The sequence below is a fragment of the Phaenicophaeus curvirostris genome, chromosome 2, assembly GCF_032191515.1.
Source record: "Phaenicophaeus curvirostris isolate KB17595 chromosome 2, BPBGC_Pcur_1.0, whole genome shotgun sequence".
Classification (NCBI taxonomy): domain Eukaryota; kingdom Metazoa; phylum Chordata; class Aves; order Cuculiformes; family Cuculidae; genus Phaenicophaeus; species Phaenicophaeus curvirostris.
The window spans coordinates 115,145,732-115,167,104 of NC_091393.1; the positions used below are offsets into that span (position 1 = coordinate 115,145,732).

General features: G+C 43.1%; 1 protein-coding gene across 3 annotated transcripts in view; it reads left to right on the forward strand.

Annotated features, from left to right (window-relative positions):
- Nucleotides 1-9,206: 9,206 nt before the first annotated feature.
- The window catches only part of ROCK2 (Rho associated coiled-coil containing protein kinase 2), a 110,376-nt gene continuing 98,209 nt past the window's right edge, over nt 9,207-21,373 (forward strand). For 2 of the 3 annotated variants that reach the window (XM_069850501.1, XM_069850502.1), the window contains exon 1: nt 9,207-9,400. In XM_069850501.1, the coding sequence (XP_069706602.1) occupies nt 9,251-9,400 (150 nt within the window). In that variant the 5' untranslated portion in view covers nt 9,207-9,250. The remainder of the gene's footprint in view (nt 9,401-21,373) is intronic. The other variant, XM_069850503.1, reaches the window with a different exon arrangement.

The window sequence follows — 21,373 nt, forward strand, 5'->3', positions numbered from 1 at the left end:
GGGACACATCTCCCAAATGAGCATGTTGGTTCCCAGGGTGGGAAGCCATCTCATGATCCTTCTCGCTGACCCAGTGAAGTCACTGCCTTTGTGCAGGGCAACAGCTTCAACGTGAGGAAGAATTACCCCTTTCTTCCACTTCAGGGATCAGCACACCTTTGAGAGCTTCCTAAGAAATAGAATTCCACTTCAAATTCCATTGGATGAAAGTAGGATTTCCTTATCCTAAGTATCTCCATGCTATGAGATAAAAAAAGGGACCATCTCTCTTCTCTCAAGCATCCAGAGCAATTATTCTACGTCAGGTCCATGCAAAGAAATTCCCTAGGTTATTTTCTTTCAGCAAGGAAAAACAGCCAGTTTGGTTACATCCAAACTGTTCTGGCTTTTGTTATGTTCACTGTAGCTTTCAAATAGTTCAGTCTCACTTTCATCCAGGCTGCCCTACAATTCTTACAAACTGTAATGCATGTAGCCACCAAAACAAATGATATTGAAAATGATATTGAAGGCTTCTGAATCCAGTCCCTACGATACCAGTCACCACACTGTACAGCCCTTTCAAAATGCACTGATCACCCTACAGGTAGTTATTGTCTTGATGCCTTTACACAGATGAAGGTTGCACCAAACACCCATCATTTATAGCTAGAAACATTCCTATTTCCCATCTGTTTGTGGACAGTTTACACACATCCATTCTTCTGCCAGCATTGTTCTTTAACGTACAGAGCTGTTGGTCACCTTGGTGTTGACTTTGGTGTATCTGCAGACACCACTATATTCTTAGTGCCCCTCTGCTGGATTTGGCAAACTGAGTTATTCAAGTCACCTCACTCAAACCAGGCTGCCTAGTTCCTTTATCTCTTTCCAATTCCCAATTTCAGTTCCTCTCCTTCCACACAGATGAATAGAAACATTTAAGTTCCAGCAGTGATTTTACTATATCTTGCCCATACCCCATCTTATTTGAACATCCTTCTTAAATTTTACATGACCATTTACCCTTTCTAATTCCACATTTCCATCAACTAATGCAGCCTGATTTTTTTCTCTTCAGCTGTTTCCAAATGATAAGTTCCCACTTTATATTAGATTTTCTCACTAGTCCCTAAGGGCACATCCCTCTGTAGACCACATAATTCAATGGCATCCTATTTCTATCATTCCTGTCACTGAGATGATCCAGATCCTCTGAGCAATATCCCAACCCTCAACCCCCTATTGATGTTGTCTTCTGACTCTATGCAAACAGCCTGCATCATTAGCACACCTCTTGATTTCATGCCGGTAAACAAAAACATTCTAATTTCAAAATGTTAAACAAGACAAACCAGGCCTGTTCCTTGTAATTCCTACCAATCCAAACATTCAAGCATTCAACTAATACCCTCCTATTTCACCCCATAAGGCATTGCTGTCCTGCCCAGAGTTACTTCTTTGTACTTTAGGAATAGTATGTTACCCTCCGGGATGTATTATAGATGGATCTCCTACAAAGAATGTACATTAGAAGTTCCCTTAATAATTCCCACTAACTTCAGCCTTACCATATCAAATTATTTACTGAAGAAAAAGTAAATGAGATCAGCTGCACTTTTTTTTTTTGGCCATTATTTTATAGCTGTGATTAGGCTGGTATGATGTACACTTACACTGTTTCCTATTTTCTTCCACATCTTTGTTATTTGCTAGAAATGTGCTTTTAAACACTGTATGCTGCTGAGGTCACAGAAGGAGTTTGATAACTGCCATCTCTCTCTCCTTTTAAGATAGAAATCTATATTTACTGTTTTCAATCATACAGCATCATCCTCAGAATAGTAATTTGTATGAAAATCACTTGTTATTGAAATTGAGATGTAGTCTGAGTAATTCCAGAATTCTCATGCTTATATGACACCAAATTTAAGATCTTCAAAGCTTTTCCTCCAGTTCTTCTACCACTTTTATGACAGTTTTCATTTTCATCCCTTAATTCTGCTTACCCACATAGTGTTTTGTTGTAACATCAAGACCCATCACCAAAGCCTCCATGAAGAATTCATCTGGACTGGGACAAAACTGAGATCCCCTCTACGCTAGCCTTGTCCCACAGCCATCCCATTTACTATTTGAAAGTCAAGTCTAGTACTAATATATGTTAAACAAGCCTGTCCTTCTTGGTGGACAAAACAAGGAGAAATAAGAAAATAATATTTTTTTCCAAACAGGAATTAAAAAAAAAATAGGGATCCTAGATATCACTCTTCTTTCTTTCTCTCCGCCCTTCCCCCTCTGTGCTGAGTGCTTCCTTTGCTGCTCGACTCTGATGATGTTTAAATACAAAATGACATAATTTCTTCTAAAGCATAAACCCTTATCTGCAAAGCTATGTCTTCGCTCATGCACTCCACGGTTGTTCTTATTCCTACTTCACAGCCCCTCCAAGTTCCCCGAGAGTATGTCCAGAAACTATAGTTGTTTGGACCCTGGTATCAACCAGACTGGCTTGTTTTCTCCACAGTTAACAGTAGCTAAATCTTGATGAAAAGCAGATTGTAGGAGTGACAGTGCTGACATGGAGACACATAATGTGGGTATTCAGAGATGCATACAGAACTACAGCAATAATCATCTTTATTTAGCCCGTTCTATACAAGTCATCTTCTACTGGCATTTCCCCCTAATTGCAGGGAGTCTTTGGTGTCCAGGATTTTACTGTCACTTTCCAAGCCAGTTCCTGCATACTTAAGGCTAAAGGTCAAATCAAAAGAAGGATTTATTAGGTGCCTACAATGGCTCTTACACCAAAATCCAAGATCACAATCCAAAAATATTCTTACTAGACATCTAACTGTGAAGGTTGTTAAGTTTGCTGTCTACCTCTGCCTCCATCCTGCTGAGCACTCTCATTGATAGGCGAAGCAGCCTTTTCTTCCTGGCCTCTTTATCTACTTATTAATGCATTTTTACTGCATAAAGACTGCTTCAGCTGTATGCATCTTTAAAGAGGCAACCCCTCCCAAAAGCCTGCAAGATAGTGGTTAGGAACTTTATTTGGAGGTGGAATGTGCAGCATGAATCAACAGGATGGAGAAAGAGGAATACGTACATGGATTCTCACTCTGCTGAACAATTCCAGTTCGGATCAGGATGGACGTGCTGGTTCAGATTACATATTAACTGGGAAAACATAGGATTTCAGGCACAATTCTTGTAAGAAGTTCTGTTCAGTACACAGTTGGGCACTCCTTTCTGAAATGTCTGATTCTCCTCAGGTTTTCAATAAGGAGCCTGTTTTCCCATTTCTAGACTTTGGGTTCCATTCTGGGAAGGAAGTATTTGTATGTTGGCTCTTAAATCCAGAATAAACTCCCAGAAATGCTTCTATTCATGGGTATGTGTTCACTGGAAGAGGCAAGTACTACAGGTATGCAAGTGACAGGAGTGAATCAATCCTTAGTCCCTTTGTTAGAATTAAAAGGGGGCAGAAACAGCTCTGAGAAGCTATAGCCAGTACTTCTGAGGGACCAGCAGCTTTGCACCCTGCATGCTTCCCATTTTGCAATCTTTACAATGTGTCATGCAAAGGAAATGTTTGAGATAATGCTCACAGCAGAAATAATAGCGACAGAAACCCTCTGTGCTCCAAGGTACTGTGAAGCGTAAACAGCCTAGTGACAGCACGATGGGGAGGATTTCATAAATCAGAACAGCCCCACGAACTGCTGTGACTTACGCCTATGGGCCATACAGTCCCAAATCTAGCCTAAACATAGAAAGTAGCAATGGAAAACCTGAGGTCACCGTGTCCTTACTCTCCAAGCTACGCTCACTGCAAGTTTCCTCCCAAGACTTACAGCAGAGAATCTGGCACATCAACATCACGTAAGCATTTCAATTAACCTAGATTCACAGTTTCACTCCTGTCTTCCCAATGCATCCAAGAAACTACGAAACTGTCTTATTAACAAAAGCAATGTTAGTTAGCTGGGGAGAATTACATAACCAATTAAATGAAAGACAGGCAGAGACCAAGTCCTGGATTATCAGGGCACACCCAGGCATTATGCAGCCACTTTTGTTTCACACCTCCTTTCCTTGATCCTCTGGTATTTAAGATACTGAATTCAACACAACAGAGACAGCACCGGCAAATCTTTCTGCATTTATCGGTGATACATCAAGACAAGGTGTTTGAAAGAGTGGGAGGCAATGACACCTCACGTACCTGTGAGAGACAGAAATACATTCCTTCCCAAGTAGAAAGAGTAGATGTAGGCCTTTACTGATAAAGTTTACCATATGAAGATATTTTCTTTAACATTTGCTTGATTACTTTGGTTTGCATTTAACTATACAGATGGCTGAGTGGTTTTGTAATTTTATAGCTGGCCTGTGCTAGTGATTGATGTGGTAGTGTCATTCTTACTGAGGGCTGGTTTGGAAATACATGGGGTTTGAAAAGCTGCTTGTATTTAAAGCCGCTAGTTGCAATGCAAGAGATGCTGTACCATGAATTAAATGAAAGAATGTTAAAAAAATGGGAGTTTGTGGACTTTACATAACTATAATATTTGCACCAAGACAACCCTGGAATCAGAAAAATCAACAATGTTGATGATTGTGGCTGACTTTGCAACTCCTTTAAAAACATGTGTTTTTATATGTCCCAGATACAGAAGTCATGTAACTTTCTTTCTGTTTTCATTATCCTCAAATGAAGAAAAAGTGGATTATTTTTAGTCCAGAAAAAAATTTATTAACATTTAGAATTATAAACACCAGCATGTATGAAAGGAAAATAAAAAAATCAAACCACAATTTCCCTCGGTCCCTTTTTCACATTTATGAATCAAAAGCCAAAGAAATTCTTCTCCTAGCAAAGTAAACGTAACTTAATTTTCTGAAGGTAGAATGACAATCTTTAGCTACAACCTCCAAAGTCCCGAGACCTCATTATCTAAAAAAACCCCACCTCCTGTCCTATTTCAGTCACAACAACGACGATGGACTGTGACGTTCAACCAACCAGTGCAGCATCCTGGATGCCCCCACAGGGAAAGAAAATAGTTATGAACCTTTGCCCATAGCAGCTGACATGGCTTAATTTTGGCAGCTTTCAAAGACCTTAGATTACTTGGGGTTTTTTTCCTTCTTATTCTGTTTTCCCAATTTGCTTCTTATTTAGGATAAGATTCAATTTGTGTCTCTAGGCAGAGATAGATCATGAGATCATCAGCAACTCACGTAACTTTTTTGTGCATCTGTTTTCCCATATGCAAAACACAACAAAAATGGACTAGATCCACATGAAATGCTCTGTGTATATTTTAGGGACCCCACCAATTAGTAGAATCAACTCCCCCACCAATAGCGCTCTTATGTTGTTAAAAAAATACATCCAGAAAATGGAAGCCTAAGCCAAATCCCTTTTCTTCCGAAGAAGGCTACAGAAGTACCCTAAGAAACAACCTGAAGCTCGTGCCTTTTAACTAATAAGCCAAATTTAGCAATTTCTTACAAGTCTGGTTATAAAAACGCAGCCAGTTCTGAAAACGGTCCATAGCAAATTTCCAAGCGCCTTGGGACACCTAAGAGATATTTGGACTGTGGATACCTCAAGAGTTAAATGGCACCTCAGGGAGCAGAAAGAGAGGTGAAGGATCCAACTGTGGGCTCACAGGCTCAGTGCTGCAGCAGGCAAGCTGGAAGCCTTGGATTTGCTGTTGCAAAACACAGTAAATAACATCTGACAATTCACTGTGGTGGACTACAAAACTACTGTACACGGATCAAATAAAACCAGGTCTTCCTTAGACGGTCACTATTAGGGACAGGTGTTACCCTAAGAGATACACATCACTAGGCAGAACTGTAAAAAAGGCCGCAGAAGGTGGTATTATTTTTCCTTTAGGAGATCTGTATCAAATTTTCCCAGCTCACATGTTAAAACAGTGCTTTTTGCAAATTGTGAGGGCAGGATCCGACTTTCCAGGTACTCTTCTTGACATGTAATCACTCATAACTAGCAATAAAGCTTCTGCTGTTAGACCTTAGCTGACGATTTTGTTGGGGATTTCTGTTGTACAAAGGAACTCAGCTGACTCTGCGGTTGTCAATTTGTCCCTGTAACACAGCAGAACTTGTTTCATTAGTAAACAGATATGTCCTGAAGGCTGGAGGAATAGATCTGTTGGGGAAGAATGTCAGGAAGGTACTGTTTCTACACACTCGCTTTTGAAGGCACAATCACACTTTCTTTGTATGCAAAAAGGGCTGTTATGTTTAAGAATTTTTGTTACCTTGGTTTAAACAGCACTCTGAACAATGTCACTAAATCATAGAAGAAAGATAAAGCAAAGATTAGTTTTTACAAAGCTTACTTTATAGATAAGAAAACTATGGAAAAGAGAAGCCGCTCACCTGTAGCCAAGGGGAAACTGAGAAGAGAGCTAAGGGCTTCACATCACCTGGTGCTCGACTCAAAGCTCACTAAAATCACCCCCGAGATTACTGTGGATATTAGCAAAACTGAGCATGGGCTCCTTACTGAGGAGACACATCCCACGTTTGGTTTCTTGTCCGAACCTATTTTAAATCCCTTCATAAAAACACCAAAACATTTCTGCTGTGCCATTAACAAGAAATTAGTCAATGAGCAGACTGTACATGAAGAAAGCATGCTTCTTTTAGGTAGTTCAGAATTTTTAATGGTTCACATGCTAGGCCATCCTACCAGTAACCACATCCTAACCCTAGCCACAACCCTACCAGTTGTTGCACTTGCTTCTTTTGTCTTGTCTCAAAGTAAACTGCTTGGACAAGTTATTTTTTTCTTAGTGTTGCAGCAAATCGGATTCTAATCTCTTTTCAGGATGAAGCAGTTCTATAATATAAATAAACAGTGCCTCTCCCAAACAGATTTTCACCAGTTCCTTCACAAAACTCACAAACTCCTCAATGCATATAAGTGAAAGAAGAGTCATGATGTGAAATTTGACTTTGCACAATAAAAGTGTGCATGTGCATTTCAAGGATTTTGACTCCACAGACTGTAAAATCTGAATCCAGTTACAGGGTTTGCACTGATGTTCAGACTCAACCTTACCTCGAGTTGGGGGCCGTTCAGTGCCAGGGCCCTGACTCAGACTATCACCCACAGTGATCTCACACTCAAAACCACACAAGTGACTCATATTGACTGCTCTTTGAACCCCTCTCCTCTTCCTTTCAAGTTAAAATACTGGCCTTTTTTTTCTGACATCAGCTCACTGACATCCAGCTATCAGCTCAGAGTCAACATAGTAAAACTGAAATGTTAACCTTTTCCCCACCTCTGGAGTGGCCTCCGTTGCTCGGCCCAGTGACACTGGCCTCACCTCCAGGATGCTGGAACCACAGTTTGGCCACAACCTCACACACAGTCCCATGGAGCATCCCTGCCATTCAACTTGCCTCTTCCATCCCTGCAGCCACAACTCCAGCCGCGTCCAGCACAGCTCGTGGAGAGGTTCCTCTTCCTCAGGGTGAATGAGGGAGGTCTGCACCTTCCCTACCACAGCTCCTCACCTTCTAGCTCTCCATCCTCTCTCTCCTATGTGTTCTAACCTTGCTGCTTTACCCAAAAGACTGGAGCCCGCTTCCTCAAATTATTTTGGTGTTTCACATGACAAGGTGGGATAAAGTCTCATCCAAAATTCACCCAGCCACCACACAGCCCTTTCTCCCCAGCCCCTGTGCCCAGAGGCTGGGCTTTGCCCACAGCAGCTGCCTCGGGGGCTGATGAGGTGGGAGGCTACCCTGGTGCCACGGGCAGGGCACAGTGGCAGCCCCATACCTGTCCTGTCCCCATCCCCATCCTTCCTATCTCTATCACTATCCCCTTCCTCTTCTCCATCCCCATCCTTATCCTCATCCCTATCGTTCCTATCTCCATCTCCATCCCCTTCCTCTTCTCCATCCCCACCCTTATCCCTATCCCAGTCCCCATAGCCATTCATGTCCCCTTCCCTATACTCAAGCCCCATCGCCATCCCTGTTCCTCTCCCCATCCCCATCATTCCCATTTCCATCCCTGTTCCCTTCCCCATCCCCATTGCAGTTCCCATCCCTGTTCCTGTCTCCTTCCCCATCCTTGGCCCCATCCCCATCTCCCTCACTCCCTTCCCCTTCTCCACCCCTTTTCCTACCCCATCCTCATCCCTGTTCCCGTCCCCATCCCCACCCTTAACCTCATCCACGGCCCCATCCCTACTGCAGTCCACATCCTCGTCCCCATTCGTGACCCTATTCCTATTCCCATCCCCACCCCGCCCCGTCCCCGGGCGCTGGGCGCGCGGGGCACGCGCCGCTCGCTGCCGCGGGGGCTTGTGGGTCGGGGCGGGTCCCGCTGAGGGGGCGGGACGCGCGCCCAGCTCGGAGCGGCGAGGGGGAAGCGCCCTCTCCCACCGCCCCTTTCGTGCCCGGGCTGCCCCCGTTCTACGTCGCTGTCCCCCCAGTCGTCCCCCGTGCTCCCCCATGGTTGCCCCGTGCTCCAAACTCGTTGGCCCACAGTTGCCCACCTAGTTCCGCCATGCTCAGAACTTGTCCCCCCGGTCATCCCCTGCTCGCTCCTCGCTGCCCCCTCAGTTGCCCCCTTCTCTGCCCTAGTCACCTCCTGCTTCCCCCAGTTGCCCTCGCCTCCCCCTAATTGCCCCCTAGTTGCCCCTTGCTCCTCCAAACTGACCCTCTCCCTCCTCCCCTCCTCATTGCTCCCCCAGTCGTCCCCCTGTTGCCCCATGCTCCACCTAGATGCTTTTCCAGTTGTTCCCTGCTCCCCCCAGTTGCCCCTTGCTCCCCCAATCGCCCCTCTAGTTGCCCCCTGCTCCCTCCTCGTTGCCCCCCGTTGCCCCCTAGTCGCCCCTCTCTCCCCTAGTTGCCCTCTAGTCGCCCCCTGCTCCCCCCCAATCGCCCCTCTAGTCGCTCCCTGCGTCCTTCCAGTTGCCCCCTAGGTACCCTCTAATCGCCACCTGCTCCCCTCCACTTGCCTCCTAGTTGCCCTCTAGTCGCCCCTTGCTCCCCCTGGTCGCCCCCTGCTCCTCCCCAGTTACCCCTCTAGTCGCTCCCTGCTCCTCCCCAGTCGCCGTTCTAGCCGCCCCCGGCTCCCTCCCAGTTGCCCCTCCAGCCGCTCCCCGCTCCCTCCTAGCTGCCACCCAGCCGCCCGCCGCCCCTCCCCGGGGCGGTCCGGCCCGAGCCGCGCCCCCGCCGCCGTTCGTGGCGCCGGAGGATGAGCCAGCAGCCGGCGGGGAAGATGTCGGCGGGTCCCGGCGCGGCGGCGGCGCTGGGCGCGGCGGCGGGGATGCTCGAGGGCCGCCAGAGGAAGCTGGAGTCCATGATCCGCGACCCGCGCTCCCCAGTCAACGTGGAGAGCCTGCTGGTACGGGGGGGGCCGCCCGCGGCCACAAAGGCAGCGCCGCCCGCCGCGGGGGGAGGGAGCGAGCGGGGACCGGGCTGTGGCCCCGGGCGGGTTGTGGCCACCGCGGGGGGAGGGCTCGGCGAGGGGGGTGGCGAGCGGCGGCCCTCGCCCCTTGCGCGCTGTTTGCGGCCGCTGGGGTGGAGAGGAGCAGCCTTTGCCCCCTCCAAGTGCTGTTTGTGGCCGCTGGGGTGGAGGGCTCGGCGAGTGGGAGGTGGCGAACGGTGGCCCTCGCCCCTTGTGCGCTGTTTGCGGCCACTGGGGTGGAGAGGAGCAGCCTTTGCCCCCTCCAAGTGCTGTTTGTGGCCACCAGAGGGGAGGGCTTGGCGACTGCGAGGTGGCGAGCGGTGGCCCTTTTCCCCTCCAAGTGCTGTTTGTGGCCACTGGGGAGATAGACCTCGTGGAGTGGGAGGTGGCAAGCGGTGGCCCTTGCCCCTAGGGCTGTTTGTAGCCACCGAGTGCTGTTTGTTGCCGGTGGGCCGGAGGGCCTGGTGAATGGATGGTGGCGAGCAGTGGCCCTCTCCCCCGGGGCTGTTTGTGGCCACTGGAAGGGAGGGCTTGGCGAATGCGAGGTGGCAAGCAGTGGCCTTCTCCCTTAGGGCTGATTATGGCCCTTAGAAGGGGAGGTGGCGAGCACTGGCCCTCGTCTCCGGGGCTGGGGGCGGCCACTGGAGGGGAGGGCCTGGCGAGTGGGAGGTGGTGAGCAGTGACCCTCGCCACTTGTGCGCTTGCTTGTGACCACTGGAGGGGAGGGCTTGGCGAGTGGGGGTTGGCGAGCAGCAGCCTTTGCCCCCTCCGAGTGCTGTTTGTGGCCATTGAAGAGGTGGACTTGGAGGAGGGGGAGATGGCAAGCAGAGGCGCTTGCCCCCTGGGTGCTCCTTGTGGCCACCTGAGTGGGGGGCCTGGCAAGTAGGAGGTGGTGAACAACAGCCCTTGCCCCCCAGGGCTGGTTGTGGCCACTAGAAGGTGAGGTGGTGATCAATGGCCCTTGCCCCCCGAGGGCTGTTTGCAGCCAGTGGAGGGGAGAAACTGGCTAGTGGGAGGTGGTGGGCAGTGGTCCTCGCTTCCCAAGTGCTATTGGTGGCCATTGGAGGGGAGGGCCCAGCCCTCACCCCTGGGTGCTCATTGTGGCCACCAGGTTTGCGGGGGTTGCGAGCAGTGTTGCCTCTTGGGGGCTGTTTGTGGCCACTGGGGTGGAGGGCTTGGCAAGTGGGAGGTGGCAAGCAGTGGTCCTTGCCTCTGGAGCTGGTTGTGGCTACTAGCGGGGCGGGCTTGGCAAGTTTAGGTTTTTGGATGGCAGGACAGGACACTGCACTATGAGCGGAAAGCAAGTGCTTTCCATTTAGGTACAGCTTATTTTAGGGAAAGTGAGCAATATCTTGGGAAAGGCCTGACCTGAGGAGGAAAGTGGCTTTTTTGCTCTCCCAGCATTGCTTACACCATTTGGTTTTGCGCCTGGTTATCATAGCAAGTCTGTTCCCAAAGTACCTGCCTTTGTGTGTGCTGCCAGGCTACCAGCAGCCATCCTCTTCCCCACCCCATAAAACCCCGTTCAAAGTAAAGTTGGGGTTTTCTGTTTGAGCTGGAAATAATTCAGGAAAAGGACACTCTGACTGGGGGGTCCTAGGAGGTCACATTTATTTTCCATTGGGGCAAATTGGTTCGTCTGTCTCCTGTTTCAAATAGCATTTTTCTCTGTGACTGTATAAAATATAATTTCCTTTAGTAAGAAATCCATGCCCTCAGGAAGGAGTGGGAAGGGAGTTATATTTCCCCATTTAAAACATCTAAGCCCTGGAAGGGCATTGAGAAGGGAGTCTTGATTAGTATTACTATTATTTTAACTGAACTTCAGTGTCTTCAAACCTTATGTTATCGGTCTGTCCTAAGACTTCCACTGTGTCCCAGTTTTGAGGAGCAGGAAAGGGGGGGGAAGAAATCCCAGTCCTTCCAGGCGTTGCTCAAGGCACTTGCACTGTGTCTTTTCCTCCCCTCCTCCTGCTTTCAAATGACTCAGTTCTGTTTGGCCAAAAATACAGGAACTGACTGAACAGTATGTATGCTTGTGCTGTGTGGAGTATATAGGAATTTCCTATAACATCTGAAAAATGTTGTTCTCTAGGCCGTAGTGCTGTATTGCTCCTCTCGTAGATGTTCAGAGGCATAATGACACCCTTAGTAGTCAGCGAAGGGGAGTGGGAAACAGCGCTACATATCTAACTGGATTCAGATAAGTTTTCGCCTAGGCCAAAGCAAAGAGAGCTGCCTCTGGGCTTCACTCCCAGCGTTTTCACTTTGGTATTTTGCTAGGAAAACTTTGACCTGTGGCCAAAAAAGAGCAGTTAAAAATAGTACAGTTGTGCTGAAAAATGCATCAGGTTAATACATAACCACAGTAGACTTTTTCACACTTTATGCTTTTATACTCAAAAGCGTGTTTCTTCCATTCTCTTGCATCCCCTGTCTTGGACATAGATTCAATACACTAAAAATGGTTTGTGTTTCTGAAGAGAAATTCCAGTTGTAAAATTGAGACTGGGCTGCTTAGAACTTGATTTTTTTTTAATGTTTTGTACACTTACAATGCAGACCACTTCATTTAATAAATTGGACACATTAGCAGGCCCTGGGAGAGTGTTAGCTGGATTGTAAGTGCATGTCTTTTATAGGCAGAGTAATCACTTTGCTGTCTGCATTCTCTCTGTAAGTAGTGTTTAAAAATTAACAGCAGGTAAAATATAATGCTAATCAATCAGATTTCCTAGCTTGTGCATTCTAGGGGTCTGTGTATGAAATAATGGGCTACGTTAGTTTTATTTGTTATTCTTATTTGGGAAATTTGCAGTGGATTTCCTGTAAAAGCCTTTTCTTTTGGGCTTTGGTATTGTTGCTGTATGCTATTTGACGTTAATTTTCTCCTGGCATTCTGCTAGGCAATCTGAGTATGAGAACATATTCAAATTGCAAAATTTATTTGTTTGCTAAACAGCTCGCTCTCAGTGTAGATTATCAGAAGTGGAAATATGTTTTCATTTAGAAGTAGAAATACAGCAACAGAAACCAAGAGTCAGAGAAAACGTCCTAAGAAGTCTAGCTGGAATGCCACTATTTCATCCTCCAAAAATAACATAACCAAAACTAAAAATGTGGAATGGAATTCAAAATGGAATTCATTTCCTTACACTGTAAAAAGTCATAAACAGCTGCATTTTGTGTGCATGCTTTATTTTTGGGAAGCTGTAAAAAGCAAAAAACTAACTGTTAATCTATAACACATGGTGCAAATTTGAAAGATGTGAAAAGCTGGGATAATAAGCTGTCTTTTTGTAGATACTAGTTCCACTGCCTATCAAGAGATAATTTATTCAGTGGCTCCAAATGAAGAGACTTTCTTTGTCCTGTCAGCGGGATGGCTTACCACATCCATCTATTTCTTCAACAGGAGAACCTATGAAGCCAAATAGATTGATTGATTATTTTCCTCCCCGCCCCCCCCCCCCCCTTTTGGGGCTCAGGAGACATCAGTAGGTTTTCAAATGTGATTTTTTTTTTAATATTACATGCCTTAACGTTTGTCTATTTATGCCTGTGAGTGTAGTCATTTGTGTTTCGTTAAAATATGCCTTTGAAAAAGATATGCAGTCTTAATTTAGAGGCATTAAGAGATGCAGAACTCGCCATTTAGTTTGCCTCAGTAATTGGTTATGAATGCAAAATGTAGAAAATCGCGAATTGAAATGTATGGCATGGTCATCGCTGGTCTTTCTGCTACATTTAAAAAAATATAATCATAGAGGACTTCTCATTAGCACGGTTCAGATACGTAGCCTGCACTTGGTGGGTTTCTTCTGGTTTTGGTCTGATCAAGAGGTGAAAAAGGGAATGCTAGTTCCGTGTCCGCTGTTCCATGTTAGGTTTCAGCAAAGACGTCTACAGAGGGAAGTGGTTTTTGCACTCTCCTTTAGATATCCACTGCACACTCCTTTTCTCATTGTATCTTGTTGAAAGATTCTGTTAGGTTGTCTGTGTTAAGATAAATGACTTCTTTTATTGTCACAGCTTTCCATGATACGGTCTCTTTACTATTTTTGGTTGTGTAACATGGCATTAGTGGTTATGAAAGTGTGTTTAGTGTATTACATTTAGATTGTGCAGATCACTACTGTTTTCTTATTATTTGTTCTTCTGCCAGTTTGTGTCATCCACTAATTTAATGAAGTGACATTGTTATGTGTACTGCACGTACACATTGATGATAGCACTAAATGGTATTTGACCTTGGGTGATCTATAAGAAACCCTTCTATAAATACATTCCTACCAAATAGTTCCTAGTTGACGGCTACATTTAAGATGAGTTTAATGATTCTGAAATACATTTATGTTTATTCTTTTGCACGTATGTTCTAGCTACAGTACTAGCTGAGTTGTTTTACACAGTGTTAAATACAGGTTATTTAAGGGTGCATTGGTACGTGTTAGCTGAACGCTTGATGTGTTCTAAAACTGGAGCAGATAGGTTGATGTAGGCTGTGTAAAACTAATCCAGACCTCCACTTCCTTGCCATGTGTAATTGTATCACTTCAGCACATGCTGAACTCGACTTTAGAGTTTTATGGTGGTGACGAACAGCACAGATAAACCTTATCATCCCCCTCCCTGCAGGGGTCTGCCTGGTCCTGTTGCTGGAGCTGCAGTCGAATGCAGTTGCCTAAAGAAGGGAGCTGTTTTCTGCCCCTGCTCTTGTTCAGTGCAAGCCTTGGGATTTTAGCATTTAGCTTAAACCTTGATTTAGCACTTAGCTTAAACCTTGATTTAGCATTTAGCTTAAACGTAGACATTATGCTAGAGATGGGGAGTGTTGAGTATCTTCTGCCTGCTCTGCTAGGGTTGTGTCAGCCTTTGAAAGTAGAAGTTCTTTAAACTGTTCATTAGGCACTGCTGTACCTTTGTAAGAAATGGAGAGGTGATTAGTGGGAGAGTCCTGGAATATACATGCCTTAAAATTTTAACACCACACCAACCCCCCCCAACCAAAACTGAACTAATTTGCAATTTATTTATTTGTTACAGTAAAGCTGACAGGTAGACTATGTTTGTAATAGTTTGAATGTGAATAGATGTGCATGTTGTGCCGTCAAGAGCCTAGAATTTTACTCCAGTGAGAAGAGGGTTGCATATAACAGCTGTGGCTCTGATCCTTTCAATAGATGCATCTGTCCATTGCAGTCTCATAAACTGGATAGATACCAACTTTATATCAATATGGGGTGTTAATTTACCAGATCACTAGGCTGAGCTCTCTTACTAAGGGGTCTCCAGGTTATCATGGCTGACACGCGTGTATCACTTTGCAGGATTTTGGCCCTATGAGCTTTCAAAGTATTTCATATTTAATATGAAAGTTGCATATTTAATATGAAAGTTGTTTCATTTTCCTAAACTTATAGCCACATAGTTCTGAATCAGTAAGAACAATCTGTTGTGTGAATTTGAGCCAGCAAGCACAGGGAAGAGCTGAAAATGTAGCAGCTAGCAGGGTCTGATTTGAAAGTAGTTGCGCAGTGAGTAATCAGAAGGCCAAATGATTCTCTGTTCTTGAATAAATATTTTTTTCTTGTTTGTTGTAGTTCTTGTGCTGTTATTCCTCTTTTTGCTTCTGACTTTTCCTGTAAATTATTTTTTGATCTGTAATTTCAGAACATCTACTGCAGAGTTGAAAAAGATGAGCTTTAAAGAAACAGAATTGTCTTTTGTTCATTATTCCCATGTGATGGATTTATATATAGCAATATAGTTAACTGGAAAAGGACAATTCTATTTTCTGACGGTTTTATGTGTTCTTATATTCTGTTTTATTCCACTAGGAATGCTAGGATTAAACCATTTCACTTCTAGTTTAAGGAAGGAAAAAAATCCAGTTTGCTCAGGTTTAATACATTGATTGCCACACGAGATGCGTGCAGATTTTGTGTGTGCATTCACAAGAGGAATGTTCACTCCCAATATTTCATCTGTATCGATCAGGTTGTAGAGTGGGTCATTGGTATCTTTTAGGTTGTTCAGTCTCTGTAACACTTAAGGGGGGGAGGAGGAAAACAGACAGCTACACTATCGAATTAGCACACTTCTCTTCTGCTTTGTGTGATGGTTTAAAAAATCAGGATGTCTTCACTCTTCCAAATACTAGTAAACTCAGTTTCAGTTGGAGAATGTGTGCAAATGCCTATTAGAACCTGGTTTTTTAAGTACATTTTCCGTTTTCAGCTAATGGCAGAGCAATGCCCAAGCATTTGGCTGTTTGTCTAGTAATGCAATCCATAACAAAAGCTGCCTAATTTAAAAAGAAAGGAAAGAATGCTTCCACAGTAACCAGTCTTTGCAGCTATCAGTTGATGATTTCATGCCAGTGTTTGATCTACAAAATATGACTGGAATTGTATTACTGCCACAGAGGAAGTGCCCTTGAATTTTAAGGATGAAAGCGATTGAAACTTTGTTGTAGAGCTTTATATAATGAAAGAATATATATAAAAAAAATTCAAAATATATGGTTTTTTTTCCCGTAAGGGTGGATTTTTTTGCAAGGGGAGGATGTGGTATTGTGTCCAAGGTTGTTCTAAACTGGTATACTGAAAAGCAGCAAATGTTTCTGATAACGAATTTATTTAAAATACTTTTTTCTTCGTACATCCCATTGGTTAAGAACAAGAATACTGTGTTTATATTGGCAGCCTTTGCTAGTAATAAACTGATTTTAATGAGTCTTTTGCTATGTAAACAGAACGCTGAATGCAGTTCTCGGTTCTGAAACCATACCTATTGCATGTGAAGCTTTTGCTGCTGCAGTAGTGAAACGTGAAAGCACTCCCATATTGCCAGCATCTTCACAGCCAGCGACATTTAAATGTCTTGTGCAGCTAAAGCATCACTGGCATCCTTATTTTGGAACATTATATTAATTTGCTGCTAACAAACTTTTAAGACCTTATGCTTAATTTGGCCACCTCCTCTGTGCAGGGGCTGTGTCTCTGGAAGGTTCTGATTCTGTGAATTTTGCCCAGATTTCACTAGGTTGGGTTGATTCTCAAGCAGTAACAGCTGCTTATCTGGTGTGAACTTAGCTTTTTCATTTTTTTGAGTGTTCATCTGCTACAGTTACAGCTACTGGGAGAGGGGCCTTTTTTTTCCCTCTTGTGTGCAATATCATGGAGTTCAGTTGTTTTGTTTCCTGTGAAAGGATGGGCGCAAATTTCTTAGTCGACTTGTGAAATATCTCTCCTGTTCAATCTCTACATCAGTCATTGGATGGTCTGGAAAGTGATAGACGTTAGAAGAAAAACAATCTGAGTGCTGCATACAAGTGGCTTTTGTTAGGCCTGTCTTTCATTAATTTTATTTCATGTAGAATGACTTACTGAAGTGAAATCTTTTGCAAACAGTCACCAATCACATATTTTGTGTGCCCTGATGGAGATGCGGCATTGTTAATTTAATCCCATAGCTGTGTCATTCGCTTTTGTTAGTAGGGTGGTATCATTCGGGCGATAGAGACAGAGGGATAAATAAAAAGGATGGCATGCAGGAAGTTCTGAACCCTAATCTAGTGCTAGCACTGCACATCATCAGAAAAAAATCTGTCTTCATTTCCAACTATATGAAATGGAGATCATGAAGTTTTTTAAAAAAAACAAACTTGAAAACTTGTGGGGAAGAATTTAATGTTTAGGATGAACTGCTGTGTTATGAAAAAGGAAGGCGATCATGAGGAAACTTTATGTCAAAATTCTGAACCTAGAGAACTCGGATAACTGAGTGGTTGCTTTATTGCTTCTTGACTCTTCTGAATCATGAGTACTGATTTTATTAGCCTGTATTTAAAGTACAGAATAACAGGATCCTGCATAAAGCAGAATAAAGTTTTAGGTGACTCATCCAAACACAAGAATTTTTTTTTATACTTTTCTTTGGGAGGAAATGAGGAGGAGGTCACATGTGAACAGGAGAGAAGGTTTGAACCATGATGAAAGAAAAAAAGCAAATCTTTAGCAAATATTCTTTCTATACTTTTATTTTAATCTCAAAACAAATAATGTTGACTGTTGCTATTACCAAATAAATAAATAAATAGAAGGGAAATAGTGCTGAAATACCATACTTTCTTCCAAACAGTATTTAAAGTTTAACTAAAGTCTTGATTACTATTTAAAGGCTGTAATGCATCATTGTTCTTTGTCCATGTCTGTCACTGCTGTTATAGTAGTTGTCCAAAGTCTGTAGCTTCGTTGGTGATTAAATATCAAACATTGATCTCTCAACAGCATAAATTTATCCTAGTGTGGTGTATGGATTTAGATAAATACCTTTGAGTGTTTCTTGGAAATAATTTTTTATTGAATGAGCTGTAAATTTGGAAAATTTAGTCTGCTTGTGTTTTCTGCTATTGTACAGTGTGATTGACTCTCAATATTTTTCTTTTGTTCAGAATGAAGAGTGCTGCATTAATAAGTTCACTGTGTTGTGTACGTATGTACCTTCAAAGAGATGATACTGTAATAGCACAGGTTTTTTTAGAGGGGTATCTAATTGTTTGGCTTGCCTGTGCCATGAAAAAATTCTGTTTCATACAGAAACTAGTTTTAAACTGGTTTTCCTTGTGGTTTCTGAAACTGGTTTGTTCAGCGCCAACTGAAAATGGAGACCAGATTAAGCAGAGTGCAAGATTAGGGAGACAAGCCTTGTCGTTTGTGGTGTGTATAGGACACAAGCTTTTATTTGTGAATAGCACCATCTGGGATACAGGGAAGTGTCCATTGTGGTAGTCTTCTAATATGGGCAGCTAAAGTAATTCGGGACAAGATGTAGTAAGTAGATTGAAGATGTTATGGGGTTACTTAATACCATTTGTGCCCCTTCTTAAGCAGTTTTCTAACCACACCTGACTTCTGAATGCTTTTTTTTTTTTTTTTTTTTGTGGAATTTGTAAACTTGTGATAGAATAACCATGAAGTCTCTCCACTTAGGAACACAATTAATCCCTCTAATAGTGCAAGAAAATGGAGAAGAGCAGGAAATAATACCATAATGGAAGCTATTGGTTTAGTGAATAATGAAAACCTTTCTAATGCCAGCTGCATACATGCATGATCTGTTTCCATTAATGAACATTTCAGGACCTCTTCCTCCAACAGTAAAACTCTGCCTGCTTAGGCACCGAGCCATAGTTCTAATTTCTTGGCCTGTTCAATTTAGTGACCTCTTTAGGGTGTATAAGCTTGGGTTGTAAAAACACCACACACACCACCTTGTTTTATTCTTTCATGTGAAAAGTGATGATTGAATTACTCATGTGGCGAGGAGGAGATGACACTTCATTACTGTATTGCAGCTACTGCTGTTAATTTAAACATTATTCTATGTTTATTTTTTTCTTTGTGAATACAAAGTAGTTAGCAATTTTGTTAAATTAGAGAGTTGCATCCATGCTGGTATCACAAGCGCCTGAACTAAGCTGTCTGATAGGGAAAGCTAAAAATAACTGTGTGTTCAAGATAAAAAAGTGTTCTGATTACTAAATTGTAAAGCTTTGTAAAGGCTAGGGTTTTTCTTGGTTGCTGTCCAGTTCTCTGTTCAGTATCACTATGAATAAATTAAATCAGTTGTATGAACTGTGCTTCTTTTTGATTTTATTTTTCAAAATTCACTTTCCTTAGTCCTCATCCCTATGAGTTTCCCCCCTGTTCATCAGAACTGAAGGGCTTGTCTTGACTCTGGAAATGGTGGCTTTTGTGCCACTGAGGGTGGTGAGCAGCAGAACTCTGGTAGTCAAAATTATGGTGGCAAAACCTGAATATAGCAGAAATACTGTTTTGTCTGGGCGTAGCGTTTGCTCTGTTTTGGGAATATTTTGAGCTTAAATTAGAAGGTAAATTTATTAGAAATACTGAATATACTAATACAAGCTGAATCTTCTGAAAATACTTTTCTGACACATCCTTTTAATTGTAGACATCCAGCTAGTTAATTTCTAACTCTTAGGATTATTAAGAAAACCTCCAGACATGAACAGTATGATAAAGAATGGTTTGTACGTGTAGAAGCCTGAAACAGTTAGCACCATGAGGTGTGAATCACTTCATCTATTTTAATGGTTGGTTGCCTCTGAAGAAAGGCAATTTAAATGTCAAAATGAACTATTTCAGCGCTCTTCATTTTCTGCAGAAGAAATACCAGTGTTTTTTCCCATGTGTGCCCTGCAGTGTTTCTCAAGTGCCAGAAGCCTCAAATGTCCCCCACTTTACTTTTGAAAAAGTCTTTGCCAAAATTTGACTTATTAAAAATGGAAAATATAATTTTAAAACCAATCCTGTGAAGCATGACATTGTTCATTATTAAAAAAACCCTCCTAGATTTATTTTATAGGACTCTACTGCAGAACTTAATTATCTGAATGAGAAAGCCAGGGACAACATTGAGCCTAACCATAGAATTCAAGTTTTGTATGCAGAATGGTATGTTATGGTTAGAGAGTATTGCTCCAAGTATGCTTGGTAATACAGTATTCATGTTTTGAAACCACACTGTCTAAATTTATGAGGGAAGATGCACAGTGTCATTCAGACTTCAGTGTAAATTGGTGAAGTTTCAGTATACTTTCAATCCAGGTACTTTTTTATTAAATCCAAACCAAGGAAGTTATTTCTGTTCATTCACATGTTATATCAAATGGATGCTGAATGTGAGAGGGGAGAGGAATGGCATTATGTGTATTTTGACATTTTGTAGTATATATAAAGCTGAATTGAAGGAAAGACTTGTATGCATTTTATTCCAAGGTAAAACTTTTTAGTTGTATTTTGATTTCAAGCTTAATTTTTAGAGCATAAATATCAGGAGAGGCTACCATCTGACTGGGCTTCTCTCTTGGCACATGGGAATTCTTCTTGGTTCTGTACGTTGAGTAATTTTCTGAATTGTGGAGTTGGTATTGTTTTTACTGCTATCATGTCTTGGTGTATTTTTTAATGCATGAAATCTTAGCACTGCTGGATTAGTTGTCCTCTGAAATGGAAAGGAAGGGGAGAAACAACATGTTTGATGCTGTAATATCATAGGATCACTCATGCTGGAAGTACATGCAGATCGTGAGAGGATCATATTTTTTATTTCATGTTGAATTGCATGCAAAGTAGTCATGGAGGTAAAATACGGCTGTAGTCTGTATCTGTAACAGTCAGGTCAGACAGTGTCAGGGTCCTGCTGTGCTCTAGCCGGTGTGGTGTTGCCCTGTTCCTGGCATTCCCTTCTTAGCTGTGGTTACAGCATGGGGAGTGGAGATCTCACACAGGGTCTCAGGTACTGGTATTGTTTCACTTGCTGCTACAGATGTGGTCTTGGAAACCATCAGTCCCCTGGAGCACTGTGAAAGTTCATTTTAAGGGTAAGTTGCTGATTATTGTGCTGGTTTTGAAGCAATGGTTAGATTAGACACAGTGTGGCAGAACTAAGAAACATTGTGGTGAAATTATGTATTACTGGTCTTGCAGCAGAGCAAGAGGTGGTAAAGTAGAGGCAGGAGATCTTTTAGTCTAAAATAATGCAATTCTAATTATCTGATCTTATTCCTGTGCTGGTCTGTGAGTGAATGGACATAGCTCTAATTCCGTAATAAATTTTTCTGTATGTTTGAGCTCCCTTGGACAGTGAGGCGCACAGAGCTAGTTGTATGCAGGTTTTCTATGAAGGACAGTAAGGAACGACAAGAAATCCAAGTCTGTCAGGGACCCAACTTTGTCTGGAATGACCTGAAACATTGGAGTCATGCTCTTGCCTGCATGATATGTGGTGAAGCTGATAAACTGTTTTTTGTTGCTGTAAGGACTTTATTTGCCCAGATTTAAATGCTGTTGTAGTAGCCAGCTCTGAACAGTCTCTGCT